Source organism: Neodiprion virginianus, chromosome 5 (genome assembly GCF_021901495.1).
Source record: "Neodiprion virginianus isolate iyNeoVirg1 chromosome 5, iyNeoVirg1.1, whole genome shotgun sequence".
Classification (NCBI taxonomy): Eukaryota; Metazoa; Arthropoda; class Insecta; order Hymenoptera; family Diprionidae; genus Neodiprion; species Neodiprion virginianus.
Window position 1 is genome coordinate 28,274,723 of NC_060881.1, and position 22,592 is coordinate 28,297,314.

Below are 22,592 nucleotides of genomic sequence, written 5' to 3' on the forward strand. Positions count from 1 at the left end.
AGGTGGCGGAGACCTAATCGCGGGCAGGCGGAAAACAAGTGTGATGAGTTGCCGGTTTTTCGGGTACGGGGGATCGGTGCGACTAAGAAAGGTGCCCGCCTTCCGAAAACTCTCTTATACGCCCCCAGCTTTTTATTTAATAACATTAAACTGCAGCGTGCAGCATGGACGAGTCGAGCGGCGTACCGATTTCGCCGTATCGAGTGTCACGTGGTCGAATTTCCGACAAGATTTTACAAGGAAACGTTAACAAACGTATCTGTAGATAACAATCGGAGTAAAATAAAAGTATGATCGATTTTCAACCAATTTTAGACATCAATTTTACCGAATAATCGTCAACTGTTTAGTCTGAATGCAAAACAGGCGTTCAACTTTCTAAGCGTAAGAAATATTTATTAACTTTTTGTTCGAATATCCGGTTCTAAACGTGCTTCTAATTGCATGAATTTTTTCGGATTATTTTTATAAATCCTCGTACGACCGGCGCGCTCTAATTAGTTTAATAAATCGACACGCTTAGAGAGGCAGAGCGCAGTTAATAACAAGTAAAACGGTGACTTACCAAGACTGTAATAATTGGTCTCGGCAGTTTCGAGAGCGTAATCTGCGCCGATCTAAAGTTTTCACGAGCACAAACGCACAGTTGTACATATAATACAATATAACGGACAATTTTTTTTCTTGCTTTTATATCAGATGATTATATTAATACGGCCAAAGAACACCTCGTATCTTACACATATGTATACCTATATCTGCTACCCGGTATTCATAAATACACATGCCTACAATAAATATGAGAAATATACTTTACCGCAGCTGCCGTATAAACGAGACAGATGAAATCTCGATCTACGAAATAGCAAAATGAGGCTTAGAAATTAATGTAAATTACACACAAGCAGGCTACTGGTTATGCAGATCAGAACGCGGCTGCCGCGATCTGTCGTTTCTGTGTCGGCTCTTTTCCGCTAAGACTTTCGCGAGTAAAAGAGCGCCCGCACAAGAAATAAAAAAAAAAAAAAACGGACTGAACCGATTTCGAGTTGAGGTTATTTTGATCTCGTACAGATTAATCAGAGCGTTTTTACACGGAACTGTAAATATTTATTATCGCGGGAGATAAGAGGGAAAAAAAAACAGAATGCAAGCGAAACGTGAAAGCCTTTCATAGCCAAATCAAAGTTTGCGGTGAAAAATGTTGGTCAAATAAAAATCTGCTCCTGGTTCTTATTCGGCGAGAAATCGGCGGTGCCGATTTACGTGTTGCTAATGGCTGGTATAATGAATTTTCGGTTATGCAGGTTGTAGGTATGTGTAACGTATATATGTATATTTAGATGTGAAGGCTTGTGTGCCAATAAAATTGTGGAATCGATTTCACCGCAGTGTGGATTAGTGTGAGGAACGCTTAACGCGACTACGGGGGAATGGGAGAACGCGGAGGTGCCGCAGCGGAGAAGATCGGTATAAGAAACGACTTGCGAGAGCCACCGCACTAAACAGACGCACCACGTATAATTTATGAATTATTATTTTGTAGTATAATGTCTGCCGAGCTCGCTTGCTCGTTCAACTCTCCCCGTACCCTACCTACACATCTTTGCCGCGGCAAAGAACAGGCGCGAGAGAGACGAGCCGAGAGGGAGAGAGAAATCGACGGACTGGCAGTGGCGTACATGCTTCGTTCCATCCTCACGAAAAAAAAAAAACACATCTCACCTCACGCCAAATCCTTCGCGGACTTTGTCTTGGCAATATAGAGAAAAAAAAAATTGTAAATACAAGATGTATATACACAAGTATAGAAAAAATCACTCAATAACGATTTGTAAACTCTGTAATTAGTCGTCGGAATTGGATACGCAAGAATTGAGTCTAATTAATTATGACCTTCGTACCTGTCTGTGGATGTGGACTATAAACGAAAAAAAAAAAATCGGTCATCGTGAAGGCTTAAGAAGAAATCGGCGACAAATCGTTGAGGAAAAGCCTGAATTTTATTTAATTTTTTACGATTTTGTTGAGTACGTTATATCCGGTTATGAATAATTATTTTTAAAAATTGAACGCTTACCGATTTTCTTAGCACAACGGGAAATGTGTAAAAGAGAACATCAGCAAATGTTCATAAGATCCTGGAATTTTCAGTTTGAAGGAATTCGACAAAGGTTGGATAAAAAATGTCAATTTCCGAAGTGAAAACCACAGCTGCGGTGGATCAAAAGGATGATCGGTGCTTATGGATGGATGGAGGGATAAAAAATCGTCAGGGGATCGATTCCCCGGGATATGACGCCGCTGCGGGTGCTTCGGCAACGAGGCATGGACCGGGCCTGGGGTATCCTATAATCACGAGTAACTCAGCCACATTTGCGTTGATCCGACACCTTAAAGATAGCATTTAGCGGCCCCTTTCATCTCCGCGGCAAACAAACCAATTTATACCACAGGCCGCTTTGTGCTCGGGGAGGGCGTGCCCGAAGCCCGAACTACGAGAGCCTCTTCTTCGTCGACCGGGGGAGGATCTTCCTCCTTTTACTCGGCCAAACGCGCCTCCGTGGCTTCGACGATCATACCTAGACACACGTATGCGGACGGAGCTGACCCACGTTTACATGCATCAACAGCGTCAACCCGATAGTCTTGAAAAATATCCAAAGCCTTGCTATTCGTGCTGCAAAGCCCACGACACATTAGCAGACCACACTTCGTGCCGATTCTTTGGGACCCGAAGTTGACAAGCTTGTGCGTCACGCAAATTTGTTCCATGTGACACAGTCTCGAGTATTTTTCGTCGAAATCATTGCCGATTTTTTGGCGATTCGTCAAGATCGGTATCAATAACAACTAACCGATGATGACTGAAACTTTTTTAAACTCAAAAACTTGCGACGGTCCAGAATTTCGAACAACGCCGCTCATGATCGGTAATAAATCGGCGAGAAATGACATTCGTTCACACTTCAAGTCCATGTTCAACTTCGAAATTAAGGCCAAGCAGTTTTCTTTAAGACCGAGTTACGAGGATCCGACGTCTAGCTAATCACCGATGTACGATCCTGTACGATCCTTATATGAATTTTGGTGCCACGATGTCGTATTCAAGGATTAGCATGCGCGGTATTCAGCCCGACGTCCTACCGTAAACCAAAAATAATCCGTGTACGGTATTCGGTTAAATAAATATCTCCAAAAGTTTTTTGTTTCTCCTTTCACTTTGGTTCGGCCCGTTTTTTCACCCCGTTAATGTGTGTAGTTATGTTTTATCCACAAAACTGACTCGGGAACGAGGTAATGGAAGGGAGTCATGGTTAGATATGGGAAAAAACGTTGTATCCGACAAGATTTCGTCCTTTTCTTCTTCTTCTTCGGCTTCTCCTTCTCTCCTGCTCTCGGGGTGAGGAACGAGCGGTTTTCGGGTTCTGCCATAACGCTCGGTCCACCTAGTATGCATCCTGCACACTTAGCCTCGCGCACAGATTCGGCCGTTCCACTAACTCCACAACAAATTGGGAGTGGCGGCCCTCCGAGGCACGGCATAGCGAGGCAACCAACCACTTTAAGGCCGTATAAGCCCTTTCTTGTTTCCCGACGCTACCATACACGTACACCACGCCGCGTCCAAGGCGAAGAGTGAGGTTTACGAGGCGTTCGGAATTGTTGAAATATCTCTGCAGGGAGAGCACCGATGCCGATCCTGACGGGGAGCAGAACCGCGAAGAAGAGGATCCACCTCACACCCTTCCTGCGCAGGAGCGGCAAGGCTCGTTCGGAGATCGGTAATAGTGCTCGACGAACTAACTGCCGGACGATCAAGACTTTTCTAAAGTCGTCAGCTTGGCCAAGGTATTCAATTGTATACTCGACTGATCGATCTTTTACAGAAATTATGAAAAAATTTATTGCGGAATATAAAGCGTTGAGAGGAATCCCAAAAAAGATTTTTTAATTGACCCGATTTCACCTGCGGTGAAGTCTTGAGGATACCGGTTTAATCGCTGTAAGACCGATCTTAGGAAACTATTCCTGTACAACCGAAGTAAGTATCGGAGATAATTACATATCCAGACGATTCGATCACGGTGAGGAGATCGGTTCGTCTCTCGCCTGCCATGAAATCACTTTCGCGCATTAAACCAAAGTCAAATATATATTGACGTTAATTGGTAAATTAACCGATTCTTCTCTTTTCCTATAGTATATGCTGGTACATACGGTTATGGGTATATGGAAGGAGGGATGGAGATCCAGCTAGCGGCGGGAATTGCGTGTCGATGATTTGGCTTCGTTTTATCGTCTAAATTACATTCGGTTTGAAAGCATCCTCTTGATATTCATTCACAAGTCATTCGGAGAATATAATCGCATGTATGTAGCCTCGCTGAAAGATCGGTTGGGAAATCGACGTGGCCGGTTTGAATGCGTCGGGAATACATGTATTTCTTCACAAATTGGCCGTAAAATCGGTTAAGAAATCGGTAGTTGAAAGAAAAAACCTGTGTATTCGATATCAATTATTAGGTATATAACGATGTTCATCAGAATCGATTTATGACTCATCTAATTGATCAAATACTTACTATGGAACCCGTGCCATTTTGAAAAATTCGAGATTTCTTGAAGATTGAACATATATTTTCACCGGCCAGAGGGTTGGTCCCTTGACTCGAATATTTGAGAGCCGGTGAAGAATCCGCAGCTTGGTTTCGCCGGCAAGCGTTCGTCGAATCCGTTTCTAATTTCATTTCCGATCAGTTCGGGTGGATCGGACCTGTTGCAATCGATCCTCGGATCGGCGATACTGTCCGGATGTTGGCGAAGTTTGCCGACGGTGAAGCGAAGCGAACATAGAATGCTTGCGTCAGTCCCGTCGCGGGGTGGTCTTCGCTCTTTCCAAAAGAAATGGGACCGCGGGAGAGAGCGAGAGAGAGAGGTCCGAAGGATCGTCAGTCACGGGCCCAATTTCAAATCGATTAGCCCGCCGAACTGCGGGAAATATAAGGGAATGAATAGTGGGTCCCGGCGAGAGAAGGACAGAGGGTGACCATCTTCAAGGTGAAGAGTCTACCAAACTGTACCAGGGTCACGGTTGCCTACCGAGGTATACACCGCAAGGATCCGAAGTGAAAAACTGCTTGTCGGTGGTCTCTGGGAATTTCTTTGCGAAGCATTGTTTGCTCGGCTCAAAACCGGGCCCCCCACTATCCACGAACCGTACAAATATCGGTGTATGTGTATGGATCTATTTATTTACCTCTGTATTATACGTTTACAAATATTTGTTTGTAAGTAGTTTCATTCTTTTGTCGTGGTCGATGCCCCAGCTACGCACAGGACAGGATTGTCACAGATATTCTAAAATCGTTATGCCGATTGGAAAGCCTGAAGTTAACTCCTGGAGTTCCCAACAATAAGCTGCGGTTCGACCACCCCTCCGCACGCGACGTTGCAGTCAACGACACTCCTCGTGTAATCCGATTTACGCCGATTTTATGCTTTTGCGATTTTAGCCGCTTTTAAACAGCTGACTCAACGAGTTAAACATGCTTGAATAATCGCACTTCAATTTGTGGATAGATAAGGAGTCGGTTGGAAGAGAAATCGGTTGAAAATCGGTGGAAAAATCGGCAAAGAAACGATATGTGGATTGAAGTTTCGACTTTGTAGCGAGGGTTCGATAAGCGGCGGAGCGAGCTTGACGTGTGAAAAAATCGGCAGTATAAAATACCGATGCATGCATAAAATCCGGTTCAACGACGCAATGACAAAGCGGAATTCTCTCGCGACGTGCAGGTTGTCGTTATCGGTGCAATTGCATTAATATATCATTATAATAATTTTAATCAATCAGTCGGTGGTGAGGGGTAGAAGAGGGGGAGAGGATGTGTCTAACAAGACACGTTTACCTCGTCACTCGTCACGCAAGATATACGAGTGGTCGAGTTGAACATTTAAAAAAGAAAGCGTAATTGTATATGTATATACGATGCAGGGGGATCTTGTTGCCTGGGAGTTCTCGACTCGTGATTGTGACGATATGAAAGGAGGGCTAAGTGAAGGAATCGGCGTGCAGGTTACAAGTTAGGGAACAGAATGGGGCGCAGTACAATAGAAGAACAAATTTGTTCCCAGCCTCCGGGTCCGGCGGTCCCGCCGCTGCAGCGTGCAGCGCTTCGATCTTTCTGCTCCTCCACGTGGGCCACGTGTTTGACTAATAATCGAATGTTTTCACACCGCAGCCCGACCGAGGAAAACCAATTTCAAATGTCTTTCGGTGCCGTTTGATGTGGTCGGCATCCGCAATGGCTCCGCGGCTCAACTTTTATAATTTTCGTACCTTCTTCGCCGCTTGCACTCCTCGCACTCACACTTACCGATTTCTACATACATGGACTCGCGCGTTTTCACAACCACAAAACCAGTTCCCATCCCGCAGGATCTCACCCGCAGTGGCGTATGTCAAGAGTATTGTTACAACTTATCGCTTATTTGCCCGGTGTGTCAACCGTATGAGAGCCCGAATTCACGTTATACCGCAATTCTTACCACCCGAGACGAAATTGCATCGCCAATAACGAACAGCGTTGTAATACGGAATTAATTGCAGGAAATGTTACGTACTGATTGAAAACTGACACCCTGATAATATACGTTGTCAGAATTACAGACGTTTATGAAAATTTAGAACATCGGTTGTAAAATAGGCGTGCAATTGGCAGGAAATGCGAGAAGAGCTGCAAACTACACGATAATTAATAGAGACACGTGTCTTTGAATGTCAAAGAAACATCTTCCAACTGAGAACAGGTTTTTAAAAATTACTCATCACTTTTTTTTTGCGATATGAACAGCAGTGGTTTATGCGTCGGCTCAAACTTTTGTAGTTTCGATAGTTTCAGACGAATTTCAATTGAATTTTGAACAACTACCGGTTCAGTTTTTTTTTTTTTTTTAAATTTGTACTTATTTTCGATATCAAAACTTCATCCATTCAAAGTATAGTATCTCCACAAATTGTCGATACTATTATCTATCGACATTATCAGACTTTAATCAGAATTGTTGAGAAATTGAAAACTTTGGAACAAAACGGTTATAACAATTATTTTTATTCACAGCCACAGTCGAAAAATGAGTTACACTTTAGTTGTACACAAAAATTTTTCACCCTGCAGCCAAGTTTCACGCTTCGACCAAAATGATCATAGATATTTTTTCAGCTAGTTGGTCGGGCCGAATTTTTCTTTACCTGAACTTTTTCGTCAAAGAAGAGTGAAAAAATGCGGTTTGAGCCAAGGTTTGAGTATAGGTTTCATACCGCATTCCCCGGACGGAGGCGCCTATGCAGGAACAGACTGATGTTTAGGTTGTTTGACTTAGCGGTCCGACAGCGCTCTGTAATTATCTCGCCTGGTTCGTAACTGGCCGCGTATCTGGCTGTCCAGCTGTATATTAGCCGAGCGAGTAACCGGCCGAGTGAAACGACCGTGTATATAGGTGAAATGATTTTATAAATTTTTTCGCTCCCGCCCGGATTCCCTGAAGCCTAAAATCCAACTACCTACGTCTCAATTTCCATCACGTTCCGCAAACTCGGCATATGCGAAATCGTTACATTCGGTATACTTAACGGACGTAGATACTCTTGGAATAAAAAAATATACGAGGTAACGAGAACCGGGAGATTTTTTTCATACACCCAACGACGCGTGGACATAATGCTTTGGGAAAAGCTCGTTGCGTTCCAACGGCGTGACAATAGTCGCCACCCAGTATAATAGAGAGAGTCGTGTTGCAGAGTATGCGCTGGAGGGTTTGGTGATGGCTGATGGGTGGCTGCAGTTTCTAGCCAGGATCAGGAGGAGGAAGAAGAACCCGAGGGGATCAGAGGTGGCGTCGGCTACACGGGCTAATCACAGGCGGTCGAGCTATCCGCCAATTAATACCTTCGCCGGCAACACCTCGGCCGGTAGAATATATACGGCATGTGGAAGCCTGGAGCGTGGATGGAAGCCCCTGTCCGCATTCGACGGTGTGCGTGGCATGAGCGCGTGTAAGTATCGGCTGTAGGAACCGAAAGAAATACCCGCTAAAGAACCCGCGAAGAAGAGATACCTACGCATTCAGGCACGTATCGCCTATTATGCTTTGCCAAGATTCCATATCGCGCTACGTGACTCTACGCAGTAAATCAATTGTTTAAACGGTCAAATAACCGAGGATGCATTCTCAAAACTTCCAAGCAAAGAAGGCTCTCAACAAAAATTGTCAACGTCGAGATGTCGCAATGATTCGGTGTACGAGGCTAAAAACAGAAAGCTGCATGTGCAGGGTACCACTGATGACAGCTTGATTCAATTCATTTGAATTCATTTGAATTCAAGTACCGGTCACGTGTTCGCCAGGTCAGATCGAGATGTTTTATAGACTCACGTAAGCTTGAATTTACATGAACTTCAATTGGAAGAGAGGTTACTCGATGTATTTGAGACTCTTTGTGGATTCGCGAGGGTGGTTTATGCGTTGGAACGACCGACATCAGAGTGGAATAATTCGGGGGTTGAATGCCGACGACATATGTGGGTCTGCGATGAAGTAATGATAATGTCCCGGACGCATGAGACTGAATTCAGGCGTTGTGGGGTGAGAAATTCGAGGCGGGACGGTTAATTCGGTATTTGAAGTGGCCGCATTTTTCCGGATAACGACCAGGGAACGTCCACTTAATTTCATTTTCCTACGGGTGAAACCGAAGCCCCGTATAAGGATCGTAATGGAGTTATTAGAAAAGCATTAGGCGAGTCGGGTATCCCCCGCATGTGTAATTCGCCCTACAGACATCGACTCGAGTGTATAACGCGCAGTGGATAATTCGAGCGAACGCCCGAGTTCCGACTTACCTACCGTACACCGATAGAAATTCACCCCGGTATAATGAGTCATATCTTGATACTCACGAGCATCGAGACACGTGCTACGTGCCGGCACGCACCGACGCCCAAATCGCTTGAATTACAACATCCTAGAGCCGTCTTTAGTCCAAGACGGCGTTTACGCTCACACGATGCTGTCGCTACCGCACAAATTCACCGGTCGGTAAGAGAGGTGGGGGTCAGGTGCTCCAGATGACTATGGTCGTAATCGAGGCCAAACAGAGGGACGAAGTACCCCGGAACTGTGTTTTACTGTCGTATCACTTATTCCTCGCAGGTTTCAGTCGAAGCGGATCAGAACCGAGCTGTTTTGTTTCTGTAAGATGGGTCCGAAAGCGCGAGGTGGAATCAAAATGGCGCCGCGCATTTATACCCGAGTTTTAATATTCATACGGAATATCCCCTATCGGTGGAGATGAATCTTGAGCAATTTCTCGAAAGCCGGTCTCTCTTTGATTCTTTGAACTCTCACCGCTCTGGCTGACCGCGACTCGTGGTAATCAGGCGGACGGTATTGCCACGCCCCGAAAAACACCTTCGGCTCATCCGCAATCTCGACCAATGAATCTGATCCTCTAAATATGATCGGGCTTCGATCTTTACCTCGCGCGCGGCCAATCGATCCGACTGTAGCTCGCCCGCCTGCAGCTGCTGCTCCTCTCTATACTCAGCTCATCCATGCAGTGTGGAAGAACGGTAAAACGATAGGTTGGTGCGTCTCGAACCCATTAGACGGCTATCGATCGCCCCGTGAATCTGGATCATTTCAAAATTCAAAACATACCAAGCATTATTCCGCAGTGTTATTTTTTTCCAGAACAGATGTAATTCTGGAATAGCGAATCGCCACGGAAAGGGTTCGCAGCTGCAGCTTTTGACCTTTTGTGAATAATACTTAACGATGAAACGACCACGGGGCTTCGTCATTTACCTGGGGACGGTTTTCTTCAGGTGCCATGGCCTTGATCCGTAATACTGAAGCGATTGACCCGAATATAAATGGTTTTATAAATTAGTTTGGTCGGGCGGTACCTGGAGGCAGCACTTCCCGCCACCCATCAATCACCCCTGGGCGTTATAACGCGAGGAAGAGTCCTGAAGCGATCAGCAAGGAACTAGGTGAAGAATAAAAAAAAACACGAAGTAGATGTGGAAGAGGGAGGAGAAAAAACAATGGAGATTTCAAGTTGACCCGGAGTATGAACGAAGCTTGTGTGTAGGTATGCAGGGTTTGCCTCCGGCTTGCGCAAGCCTGCGGGGTGGAGGGGAGAGGAAAGAGAGAAAGGCGAGTGGCTTTGTTCGGCCACTTTCATTGGACAAAAGGCCTTAGGTGAGTCTAATTAAAATTGACTCCTCTCCCGGTAATCTGGGAGGACCGTCTAATTAATAACGTCATTCCCGTCTTCCCTCTCTCTCTCTCTTCCAAAGTTCTTCTTTTCGGTAGATTTATGATATCGGAGTTGCCTAGGCCGGAGTGGGAGTCGCGGGATGGAGGGAGATCGTCACGAGCCTCACTCTCTCTCTCTCTCTCTCTCTCTCTCTCTCTCTCTCTCTCTCTCTCTCTCTCTCTCTCTCTCTCTCTCTCTCTTTCGCTCGGCTAGTAAAAATCCTGACTATGCATCGAGGTTTGGTTAATAAAAGGTAGATTGGAGAGTGATGGACGGTGCCCGATGGGCCCCGTCAAAATAATGATCAGCATAAATAATGAGGCCAGTTATACGGAGATTCGAGGCTCGTAACAACCCTGATGTGAATAAGAGACCCTCACGAGTTCCCGATGATTGGATCGCTCATACGATCCTCATTCTCATCACTCCCAGATTCATATCCACATCCGTGCAATAGAGTCGCACTACCGTCCGCCCATTGTCGAATTACGGAATTGAGATGGCATGAGCTCACAGAATTTCATCAGCCCGTGCGAGGTCTCAATCAGCTTCATGGTGGCGTGGTTGGAACTGCTTATCAAAAAATCTCACGTGTTTACCGTGAATGTACTTGAAGAGAGAAAAAATGATATCAGGCCAAGCCGGAACTGACCGAAGCGACGAGGAAGGAGACTGGAGATCGATGATCGATGATAGGGTATGGAAACGCGTTTGTCAAGTGCAGATTGAGAGACAGGGGTAACGATACATGTGGTTATAGATTAAAAAATTTGTCTACGCAGCGCCAGGAATCGGAGCAATAAATTCCAGCCCCACCCTGGGGGTTGAACGGCGGGATCCCAAGCCGACGGTATCCAACATGATCCACGCACGAGTGAAGGAAGGAAGGTACGCACGCACTCACCCGCACAATTTACCCAGCTTAAATCCGCCCCGTGTGCATATTTCACGCAACCGAGTGATTAATGCTGATTTAATTAACTCAGGGCAGTTTTATGTGGGCACGAAGAGGGGCTGCCGAAACCCCGGGTTCCCTGATTTTCACAGCAGATTTTAGCCCTGCAATTACTCCGAACTCCGTACAACCGTTTTTGGATTATGTGAACCGGAACCACGACGCAGCCTTGAAAAAAATCTCACATCAGATTTTTTCCCCCTGTAATCTCTACGTGATTCAATCACATTTGATTATACTCGTGAAGCTGATGATCTGCACTTGGTTATTTATATCGTTGTTTAGAGTAAGGAATGATAAGGATGATAAAAAAAGCGTTCATTTATATCAATTGATCAACAGTAAACAGACACTTCCGTCACTGATCCTGATCATCTGAGTAACGACTGTCTCGTATGATCTGTTGATAAAGTATCAGTATTTACTTTGACAAATCACATAATCAACAGACCAAGAACATTTCGTAACGACTCGAAATTTTTTTCTTCCATCGATTGAAACATCTGTATAACCGTTGACAGAAACGATCAATCCATTACGTACGCTAATGTGATCAATTGAATTTTATCATTATTATTCAACTAATTTTATTCTCATCGTCAGTCAAATAAAATATGGTTAACGTATATTTACGAATTGTTAAACCGTATTTCGCACCTCGGCCATTAATGAATCAGATACTGTGATTGTCAGAAAGGGGTATTATCGGGCGAAGATGAGCCAGTATGCGATATTGTATTTTTCGTATGCGAAAGGGAGAGAACTGGTATGTCTGTGAGCTAAGGAGTTACCACTGAAGTAGAAGTTTCAAAGTCAAAGATGATAATTACAAGTAGCCTAATTCTAAACACGTATAAATCCAATCTCAAGTCGTTCATCTATATATAAAACACACACACAATGCATACAAATAATTCGGTAAAAAGGTTATCCATCTTCCGTTTCCTGTACTTCGGTATCTACCCCTCGTTCTTAAGTATCTCCTTAAGAACGGTGCGTTTCGGTTTTTCGCTCGGAGTCAGAGGCATTTTATCGATGAATCTGACGCCGCCCTTCAGCCGTTTCCTTTCGATGACTTCGGAAGCGACTAGATCGACGATATCCTTCTCGGTGACCTCGGCACCCCGATTTTTAACGACAAAGGCAACGGGATGTTCAACGTCAATTTTATCCGGCTTGCCAACGACGGCGCACTCCTTGACTCCCGGGTGCTTCATTATTATGCTTTCGAGTTCAGCGGGGGCGATCTGGTTCCCCCTGTACTTGATCATCTCCTTCAACTTGTCCAGTACGTAGATCAGACCGTCGCTGTCATAGTACCCGATATCCCCGGAGTGTAGCCACTTGTCCTTGTCAATGGCTTCCGCGGTCGCTTCCGGGTCGTTTCGGTAGCCCTTCATGATGCACGGACTCTGCCAGCAGATTTCTCCGACCTCATCCGGACCTAGGATCTTTCCGGTCGAGCAGTTGATCACTTTGCAGGCAATGCCGTAAACTGGACGTCCGCAGGATCCGGGCTTGGAATTGGCGTCCTGGATGGTGGCGGCTCCTCCGAGTTCGGTCATCCCATATCCCAGGATGACGATAGTCTGAGGCAGAGCGGCCTTGAGCTTCCCGAAGGCATCGGCAGTAATGACGCCACCCCCGCCGGATATCTTCTCGAGTGAAGACATGTCGTACTTCTCCAAGCACCCGGAGTATATCAACCTAATGAGAATGCTCGAGCCCATTAGGACCCAGTTGATCTTGTACTTCTCTACCAGCTGGCTGCAGAAGTCCTCCTCAAACGCGGGTGTTATCACCCGCTTCATGTTGCCTGCCACGCAGAGGAACATGCCGATCAGACCGGATATCCAGTAAAGTGACGAGAACACCGCGCAGGTCTTGTTCTCCAGATTGAGCAGCCTAACCGCGCCGAACTGGAGCAGGACTGTTCTGTGCGTGTGCTCGACCCCCTTCGGCAGCCCGCTGCTTCCGCTGCTGCAAACGATCAGGGCGATTTGGGAATCGTCTTCGAGTTCCGAGCATTTGAAGTTCTCCACATCTTCATCCGTGTGGAGATCCAGCACGGAGCGAAAGGACGTGCACTTTGAATGCTCTCCGAATACCACGACCTCAGCGTCGTTGTTAGACTCCCTTAGAGCGACGAGCACCGTGCACGCGGACTCCTCGTCGCAGAATACAATCCTTGGTTGCGACATCCCGTTCATGTACTTGAGATCCTCTGCGGAAAGGATAATCAATGGAGCATTCGGTGATGCCACGGCGAAAAGATGGTCATGGAAGTCGATACTCACTGCAGTTCATGATCGGATCCCAGGGTGCGACGGCTCCACCGCAGTAGAGAGTAGCGTACATCGGTATCACAGTATCGCAGTGATTATGGGTACAGATTGCGACAACTTCCCCGGCCTTGATGCCCTTGTTCCTTAGCCAGATCGCCGTTCTGACACTGCGGTCCAACATCTGGCCGTAAGTATCCTCGACACCGGTTACAGCATCGACCTGTATACGACACCCTCGATCACCGGTGTTCAAAGAAAGAAAGAAGCGATTCGCTTACCTGTGCGACGAAGTCCGGAGATGCCTTGAACTTCCGGAGGATGTATTCTCCGACACTTGTTCTCGGCGGTGGGACTAGAAAGTTTGGAGCCGGGGCCCTCAGTATCTTACTCTCGACGTCGATGCTATTCGTATCACCGTTCGCCACAGTTTTGCGAACCGGATTTGGAACAAGGCAGCTGAAGCACGACGGCATGGTGATAAAGCGTCTACTACTGACGTTCGAGATGTGATATTTGCAGCGGTATGTACTTGACGCCCAGGGATTGGGGGAGGAAATTCCTGGAGGAACGTCGGGACCACCCAGCAAGCTTTTACTCTAAAGGTTGACTGATCGTAAATCTGGAGAGGCTTGTTGAGTGGGCGATAAATGTTTCACTCGATTATCTTTCATTGGGTTCAACTGATAATGAGCCATCCAATCCGCATCGGCAATTTGACGTTACTATAAGTAAATGCTTCCGTCAAGTTCGAAACGTTAATCCATCCGCAACCTTGTGATGCATTACTTCTCCATGCGTCAGAAATTCGAGCGTCGAGTAATTTCCAGCTTCAATAAATAAGACGGACCGATTGCAGATGAAATTTTCTGCAGGGGGTGCAGCATCGGCGCTCCTCGACTACTGACCTTCATTTTTAACCGAAACACTCTCCCGAGGTGAATTCAAACAGTTGCCACTCGAGCGGATCCAACATCGGAATGAGAAGTGCCCACGAATTGAGGGATATGGCCATCAGGGCGCCCCGCGTGTCCACTAAGAGAGCCCATTCGCCATCCATGCTCCATTTCCAGCGGTATTGCAGTTGCGCTGGACGCGCGTCTTACCAAGGGTCGCACGTAACCCTGCATCGTCGATTACCCTTATACTCCATCGCCTAAAAGCCAGGGTCACGATGCTTAGAGGGTGTCCAGTTCGTAAGGTTCTCCGTGTGAAAGATAAAGTGTGAGAATGACAGTGCGGAAACTATTCCAGCAGACATTTCAATCCTTTGAGTCGAATCCGGATGGTAGTTGCGGTGACGAGTTATACTTTGACTTATTGTTAATCTTATACTCCGGCGAATGATCGATCTACGCCGGAAAAGAGATGATTATAGGCTTATCTACGTGTGGTCCGGGAATCACAAATTTATAATCAGGGATTTCTATTTAATATCTGGTGCATTGATTAAACCAGATTAACCATATAACGTTATTCGGTTTCATAGGTGCCTACGTACCTGATCAGTACACGAATCAAAAGGCACAGTTTTTAACTCTCGAAAAAAAGTTCTAACCAATCGTTATACGCCTGTTCTCTGCGCATTTTTCGCTTTGTCGGAATCAAGTGTCCAGGTAAGACAGAAATTATGTGATCCATTCGAGACGTTGCGTTGTCACTCAAACCTATGTGAGTAGAACTTCTACATTTTTTCACGCGTGCACAGATGGTTTTCGAAACAAAGAATGATCACATCTGGACTTCTGAAATTTCTATCATAGATTTGCAAAACCAAAGAACAGGATCAAACATTACTATGCTATAGACAGTGTAATTTATTTTTACGTATCGTAATATCAATCATGACGGGATGTTGAATGTCAATATAAATATGACAAAGAGATTTGTTTACTCTTTTGAACACTTTTTACGTAATTAGATACACCTGCTTTAAGAAGTGTATTATAACTGATAATTAATTGCTCGTTGTATAATAAGAAGGCTTTCAAGGTGTCTTCATCGTTTTACTCAACGCGCGGCACCAATTGACGGATCGCAAACAGGGTTAAAGTCTCGAGTTAAACCACCTCTGCCAAATCCCACGTGAATCTGCATCAGATTTACCGAACTGTTGGTGGCGGTTTATAAATAAGATCAATTAATGAGAAATGAATTCACACATACGATATTCAGTTTTGGTAAATACACGTATTTATAAACATAGAATGAAAGATGATTTCAAACGACAGTCGATTGCCATCCGAACACATATAAAATGCATTACATAACAAAACTATAATCATAGATGGACGTAATAATTATCAATTCTCTTGCTAGGATTAACCGCGAGACGGAGAGGTTGAGTGATTTATTACACAGCGTACGTTATCGCGAATGACAAATCTCGCAAAATCGGAATCAAATGAACGTCAAGTCCGCATTAGTGGTTAAATTCACACTCTGTATCAAGTGTAATAATGTTTGGCGTTCCTACGATTTAACAAATCACTATAATAACACGAATCACGTTCAATGCACGTACCTTTGACTGATTACACGTTATTTTTTCCGGAATAGATTATCGCGTACCTCTTTCGATACACTAATTGTGCAAAGATTAGCCATCCGGATTAAGTGTAACAAAGTCAGGGTGACTACCTACAACTGTCGGGAGAATTACAATCTTCATCTTTCGGATTCTACAAGTGAAATTGAAAAATATTTCAATTTTGTAAGAAAAAAAAAAAAAAAATTAGAGACTATTCGTTAGAAAATCATTTGCAAAATATGAACATCGTCAAATCAAGTTCGGAATCGACGGAAAGACCATTTTTCACAATATACTTGCAACATGATGCAAAAAATATTATACATTAATACCGAAACGTAAAGACAATCGAATTTAGCTTGACTTCACGCTGATTTTCAACGTTTCGACCCATGCGATGTCGGGCAACAAACCGAAATGTTTTGTCGTTCGTGGCGAATCAGTCGTCACGGGTTAAACGCGTCGTGCGAATGCGAATCGTTGTTGCTGCGTGAATTTTCCCCTGCGGTGTGACTCCATTATATACGAATTACAGGCGCGTTTGGGGCAACAATGCCGGAGGCATATCGCCCTTCTCCCCCTTTACAGGGCCAGGATTACATCGGTGGGATATGGATGGGGTGGCGGTTTTGATTCTGCACGGCGTTGACATATGCGGCCGAACAGAGCCGCGACCTCCTGCGGGACAACCGCGTCAAATCGGACACGAATCAAGCGTTTATTTAAAATAAATTGTCCCTTTCCCCTGGCGTGTCTAATCCGCAATTGCCTTCTTCGTACCGCAGCTACTAATCCCGACTGTCTATTCCATTCCTAGGTAGGTATGGATCGCACACTTTGTAATGCGGGGAAGTACAATAAACGTGCCATCACGCCTCGTCGATCTTGCTGCTTATTTTATTGTCGGTGACTTGTTCACGGGGTTGATAACGTCGATAATAACGAGGTGTTGTTTGTTTGTAGCTTGGAACAATCAGCAATCGAAATCAGAACAACCCCTTCGGAACATATTTTAGATTTCGTGCTCTTCTGGAAATGAATCATAGCCTATGCAAATTTAGCAACATTTATGTTTACCTACACCGGGGGAAATTTTTTTTGCTATCAATTTTTATTCTCGAACCTCGAGATCAAAGGGTATGAAATCGGTGCTACGCAAGCTTTGCTCAGAAAAAAGCAAAGTGTAACAATAATTGCTATTTGATATATCGCATCAACACAAAGAACCGGGTATTTGCGTTCGCAGGACAAGTTTAAAATAATTATAAAATAGAATCTCTGCGGACAAATAACTGCGAAACTGTGGATATAATAGTGCAATGAATCGTACGACTGCGATTAAGCCTCGAGATCATATCCATAGACAGAAAGGTGCACAACAGTTTTCAATGAATTACCATCCCTGGCGCACAACGTTAACGTTCATCGTTATTATTATAACGTAGTATAGTACAGAAATGGCAGAAGGCACGAGGCCTGATCCTCGAGGACCTAGGGAGATAGGGAGGCCGGCGTCGTATACTTACTCAAAGAGGGCATTAGCCGGGGTAGTAAAATAAAATCCTGCGGCCGTTCTTCGCTCCGGCAAAATTATTAACGTCCAGGTTAGGTGTAGGTTAGGTTATATAGGCCCTGCTACACTGCACTGGACGTCCCTTGTATACGTTATTATCTCGGTATATGTACGTGCACGAATACATTGTTGGTAGCGGTAAAAGCGGCGGCCATTACGCGGTAAAATACATACACACCGGCGCCATCTTGTTAAAGATGTTCCACAGAAGCCATCATGTACCGAAAATACGTTTATGCATACGAGTGTTGTGAAAAAGTTGAGAAAAAATCTTAACCGGTTTTCTATCACCTTCTCACATGTTTTGTAACGACGGGAATGTATCGGAAGAAATATTTTTTCGCATAACTTATACTCCAATTTTTGCAGTTGGTTTACAGACATCGAATTTTCACGTTTGACGTTTGTAATATTGTTTACATTTCTGGTCAGACTTCGTAAATTTCGAACTCGACGAGAACCGAGTAATTTTAGTTCAAACACTTGAAAATTACTCATTTATACACAACTAATCATACTGTTGTCAGTGTAAGATGATTACGGCTGCAGACGAAGAAAAAAGAGTTTTATAATTAGCTTAATGCTTTGCGATTAATGGCCCCATATTTTTAAGGGTCTTTGGCTTGACCCATGTATCTTGTTCCAATATCTTATGCCTTGTATCAAGAACCGCCACTTTATTGAAGCCCTGTAGTCATCATTATCACTAACTTCTTGTACACGAACCCAGCCTAGCGACGCTGTTTAAGAATTATAAACGTTTCCGATCATCCGAATCGAAAACGCAGAAAAGAAAAACCGACTAAATAATCTGCCAATGATAGTGAACATTGTATGTACGTAAAAGAAATGAACATGATCAAAATCAAGTAGGTAACACGATGAGCTAAGATATCAATTATTTGAGAAAAGATTTCGCAATTAGAACCGTTTCTGCTCACTATGATCACTGAAATGAAATTTTACATTACAGCACATTTACAACGTGCCAAAAATAATCTGTCGCACCGTACGCTTCGAATAATTTATTTTAAACCGACGCCGAAGACTCGTTGCAGGTAATTTCATGGCGGATAAAATAATCCCAAAAACATTAGAATCGGATGAAAGTCGTTGCCGTTTTTCCTCCTTACCTAACTCTTGTTTCTCACATCGCAGCCCATTGATCCTCAACACTTACACCATAAAGTAAGTATCGTTGAGAGTCGAACGAACTTGCAGAAGGTACGTAACACGTATATTTTATTATTTCATATGGCGTATTGTAGCTAATGCCCAGCTCCCGCCCCCGGAAACAGGGGTGTGCAGGGGACGTTGGTGTTGGATGAAATTTTCTAAGAGCGTAAGCGTGTCACGGCGAGGACCCGTGACCTCCGCCCCCTTTTTGCGAATTATTCTTAACGCTGGCAAAGCGCTGAGGCTGATCTCTGCCGTTATACGGGTGCAGCGGTGTTTGCACGTTTCACAGAATCATTGCCATTCTTCTCGGCACGTGGCCCTCTTTCAATTATACATGGCATACGTTTCGTGTGCGTATATACATGTATGTGTGTGTGTGTGTGTGTGTGAGTATGTATCCGTATAATAAAAGCGTGTGATTGTATCGGTAATTTATCCATTCTTCAGCTGAACCTGCGCCCTGTACATTGTAAGGATATCATTAGATTTTAAATAATGCCGCTTAACATAGGTATAAGAAGCTCTTTTGTCTCGAACAAGGGGGAAAAGAAATTGCCCAGGGCTTTGTCGTAGATATTATAATGAGTTCGAGTCAAGGGTTCGAAACTTTATGGCTTATAGTCTGATCGGATGATTGGACATATTTTTGATTTTTAAGTAAATTTGAGCGCTCCGAGCTTGCTGAGGATTCAATTAACGCAAATTAGTTCTAAAATCTAGATGTATTCGAATTTCTTTGCCAGGAAACAACGCTTTCGAAGATATTCAAGTGTTGATACATCGATGAATAATTATTTTTCAACCGAGTTTCCATGCAGATACGCAGGCAGTGGAATCGTCGATTTTGCTGTTTTTTTTTTTTTTAGAGGTTCTATTTTATTTAGACGTTGCCTTTTTGTTGCACATTATGCTTTATGTGACAAGATTACGTTCCGCATTTTTTCACGAAGCACGAAATTGAGGTTAGGATAGCGTAATGTCAGTTTTGATAGCGACAGCGCATGCGCGCAGTACAGAAAAGACTACTTTCGACTCCTACGAGTTGGAAGTAGTACTTTTCCGTACTCCGCGCATGCGCATCCGCAGACTCACTCTGCGTACGGAGAAGACGCATGAAAAACGGCGTAAAACGTGCTTGCGTTTGTATAAATGTCATTCGATTAATTAAAAACAAGTGATCGCAACGATAATTTGGATCATCAAATGAAGCCATAGATATTTTTCAGAGTTATTCAAGTAGAGTTGGAAATTGCATAAGACAGTTACTTTATTCCGGAAAATCTAAAGGCTTACACCAAGTCCATGATGATATTAAGCTGCAGACTCAAGAATAATTTTGTCGATGTGAAACATTGAACCGAAGTCTGGCAAACAAAATGTCATAAATAAGCGAAAAATAGGGGCGTATATAGAGCGAGGGTAAAGTATAATGGAGAGAAGTGGATGAAGCGGTTGCAGATATCAGCGTCGGAAGCCGAGCCAAGCGGACAGAATTGATGTTCGTACGTCGTCGTATTAATAATCCGTGGCAAGATCGCATGGCGTGATTCTGGCTTTGGATGGAGGCGATGGCGTTGCCGTACGGACGACGAAGAAGAAGAAGAAGAAGAAGAAGAAGAAGAAGTCGAGGGCCCCACGGTGGGTGAACACGCTGACTTCGCGTTGGGGCAAAGCTGGCGGGATTTCGCTTCGCGTTCGTCGGCGACGGCGACGCAACGTCTAACCGACGCGTTAAACGACCCGTGTAACTCCTTTCTCGGATTGAAATTGTATTTAACGACGTGGATGCAGCGAGGTCCCAGCCATACTTAAATCTACTCAAGTATATTACTGCGGCTCTGCAACTTCGAGTCATTTTTTTACTTCGAACTTCGCATAGCTGAGGGTCAAAACTTGTAATTCCCGCCATTGCGGAACGAGCTGCGGGTTGGGTTGTTTGCAGCCGTTATATGTATACGTTCGTACAGTATTGCAATAAGTCAAGAACAATTCTACCTACGAGTAATTTCAAGTGTTTGCTATAAACAGCGCGAAATGGCAAGGAATTTAATGTGAATTTTTTAGAGAAATTGGTATTTCATACTCGAAACTTTTACTATCGTTCGTTAATTCTTAAACCTTCAGCCGAAGTATTTATAGTAAAAATCTGTGTATATGTGATTCAGTTTTAAATAAAAAAAATTTTGATACACGAGTTTAAAATTAGCGAAATATAATTTTTAATGTTTGTTCAAAATTTTTTCTTCTTTTAATTATGAAAGGCACAAGATGTGTGAAAAAATTACAATTTTGAATCTGGTAAACATGGAAAAGTCAGGATATATTACGTTCCAAAATTAGTAACAAGTCTACAGTTATACAAACGTGCTAGTAAGACCATTGAAATTGATTTAGTTCAAAATTTGAGAAAAAATTCACTATTCAAATATAGAGTTGTATTTGTATTCATGTCCGTAACACCGAATATTCCACGCATAATTTGAATAAGGTCGAGAATTTTTTTCGTTTTATTTAAATGTAGAATTTCCTTATTGTTAAATTGAGGAAATACAATTCCTATGAAAGTTTGAAATTTCGAATAGAGTACAGCTACAATCGTCTCTTCAACGAACAGCGACAATTTAAATAATCAAAAATCCGCACAGTAACAGCAACTGAATAACTGTGATGAAAAAAATGTGTCCCCGTCTTTTTCGCGTTTCATATTGGACAGCGAGATAAAATCTACGGGTGTGCGAAAGGAGTTGCAAGTGTGCAAGATCAATGTGTGCTAAAATATTCTTCTTCTCTTCCTGATACTACAATATTGCACGTATGCCTATATATGCGTTCGCATACCCATAGTTTTGGCTCGGTGAATTCCCTGTTGCGGTTATTTTTATTGGGATGCGGAACGCGGTTCTGCTATAGTCATAGAGTCGAGCCAATATCTGCGGCTCATTACACCCAGGAGGTATAAGAAAACGGGGGAGAAAATCCCGCGTTTCGATGCGGCATATACGCGGGTATATATAAAGTACACTGGTTCGCAATGATTCTGAGACGAATAATTTTCAGGAAAAGTCGGTTACGTTGGTAATGCGGAATCAGCACGCAGTGCCACCATCGGCCGGCCGTGAAACAGGATAAATCTTCGTAAGCATAACTTAATCCATGGCGTGAAATGTCATCGATAATACAGAATTCGAGAAAGCGTCTCAATCTTTGTAAACAACACAATCCATGACCGTCGATTCTAACCTAAGATTAAAAAACTTAAGAATTGAGGCTCAATCTTTGTAAATACAACATAACCTATGGCCGTCGATTTTACCCAAAAATACAAAATTCGACGGCCATGGATTACGTTATGTTTACAAAGATTGACTATGTTTACAGGCTGGCCGGCGGTGGCGCTGCGAGCTGATTCTGCATTACCGACGTAACACCGACTTGTCCAAAAAATAAGCTGTCCCATTGTTGGAACCCCTGCGGACAAGTGTACCAACTACATGCATCGGATATATCAGGCGATGCACGTAACCTATAACCCGTAACCTGATCTAATAGCTTCCTCTTTTTCATTCTCAGAGTCGAACTTCTGCTTATCTCCGGCTTATTTTCTCCCTCCTTTTTTACTTTCTTCTCCTCTTCATTCGATTCGCTTGAACACTTTTACAGAGATACAAGGATCTAACACAACAGAACTTTTCTTTAGGTGATAAAATAAATGACAGAAATAAAAAAAAAAAAAAATGAGCGGTCAT

General features: G+C 43.9%; 1 protein-coding gene across 1 annotated transcript; it reads right to left on the bottom strand.

Moving 5' to 3' along the window:
* Positions 1–11,714: 11,714 nt before the first annotated feature.
* On the bottom strand, positions 11,715–14,167 carry LOC124305303 (luciferin 4-monooxygenase-like). The gene is made up of 3 exons (XM_046764555.1): positions 13,846–14,167; positions 13,580–13,787; positions 11,715–13,506 (listed from the first exon to the last, which is right to left on the bottom strand). Exons 1-3 carry the CDS (start codon positions 14,038–14,040, stop codon positions 12,242–12,244), a joined length of 1,668 nt encoding a protein of 555 aa, XP_046620511.1. The 5' UTR covers positions 14,041–14,167; the 3' UTR covers positions 11,715–12,241.
* Between the last annotated feature and the right edge of the window lie 8,425 nt (positions 14,168–22,592).

What these genes read in the sequence shown, in the direction of transcription:
- LOC124305303 (XM_046764555.1), bottom strand. Translation starts at nt 14,040, where the DNA reads ATGCCGTCGTGCTTCAGCTGCCTTGTTCCAAATCCGGTTCGCAAAACT. An exon ending in CTCCGGACTTCGTCGCACAG is followed by an intron (nt 13,788 to 13,845) that starts GTAAGCGAATCG and finishes TGTCGTATACAG; the next exon opens with GTCGATGCTGTAACCGGTGT. An exon ending in GGATCCGATCATGAACTGCA is followed by an intron (nt 13,507 to 13,579) that starts GTGAGTATCGAC and finishes TCCTTTCCGCAG; the next exon opens with AGGATCTCAAGTACATGAAC.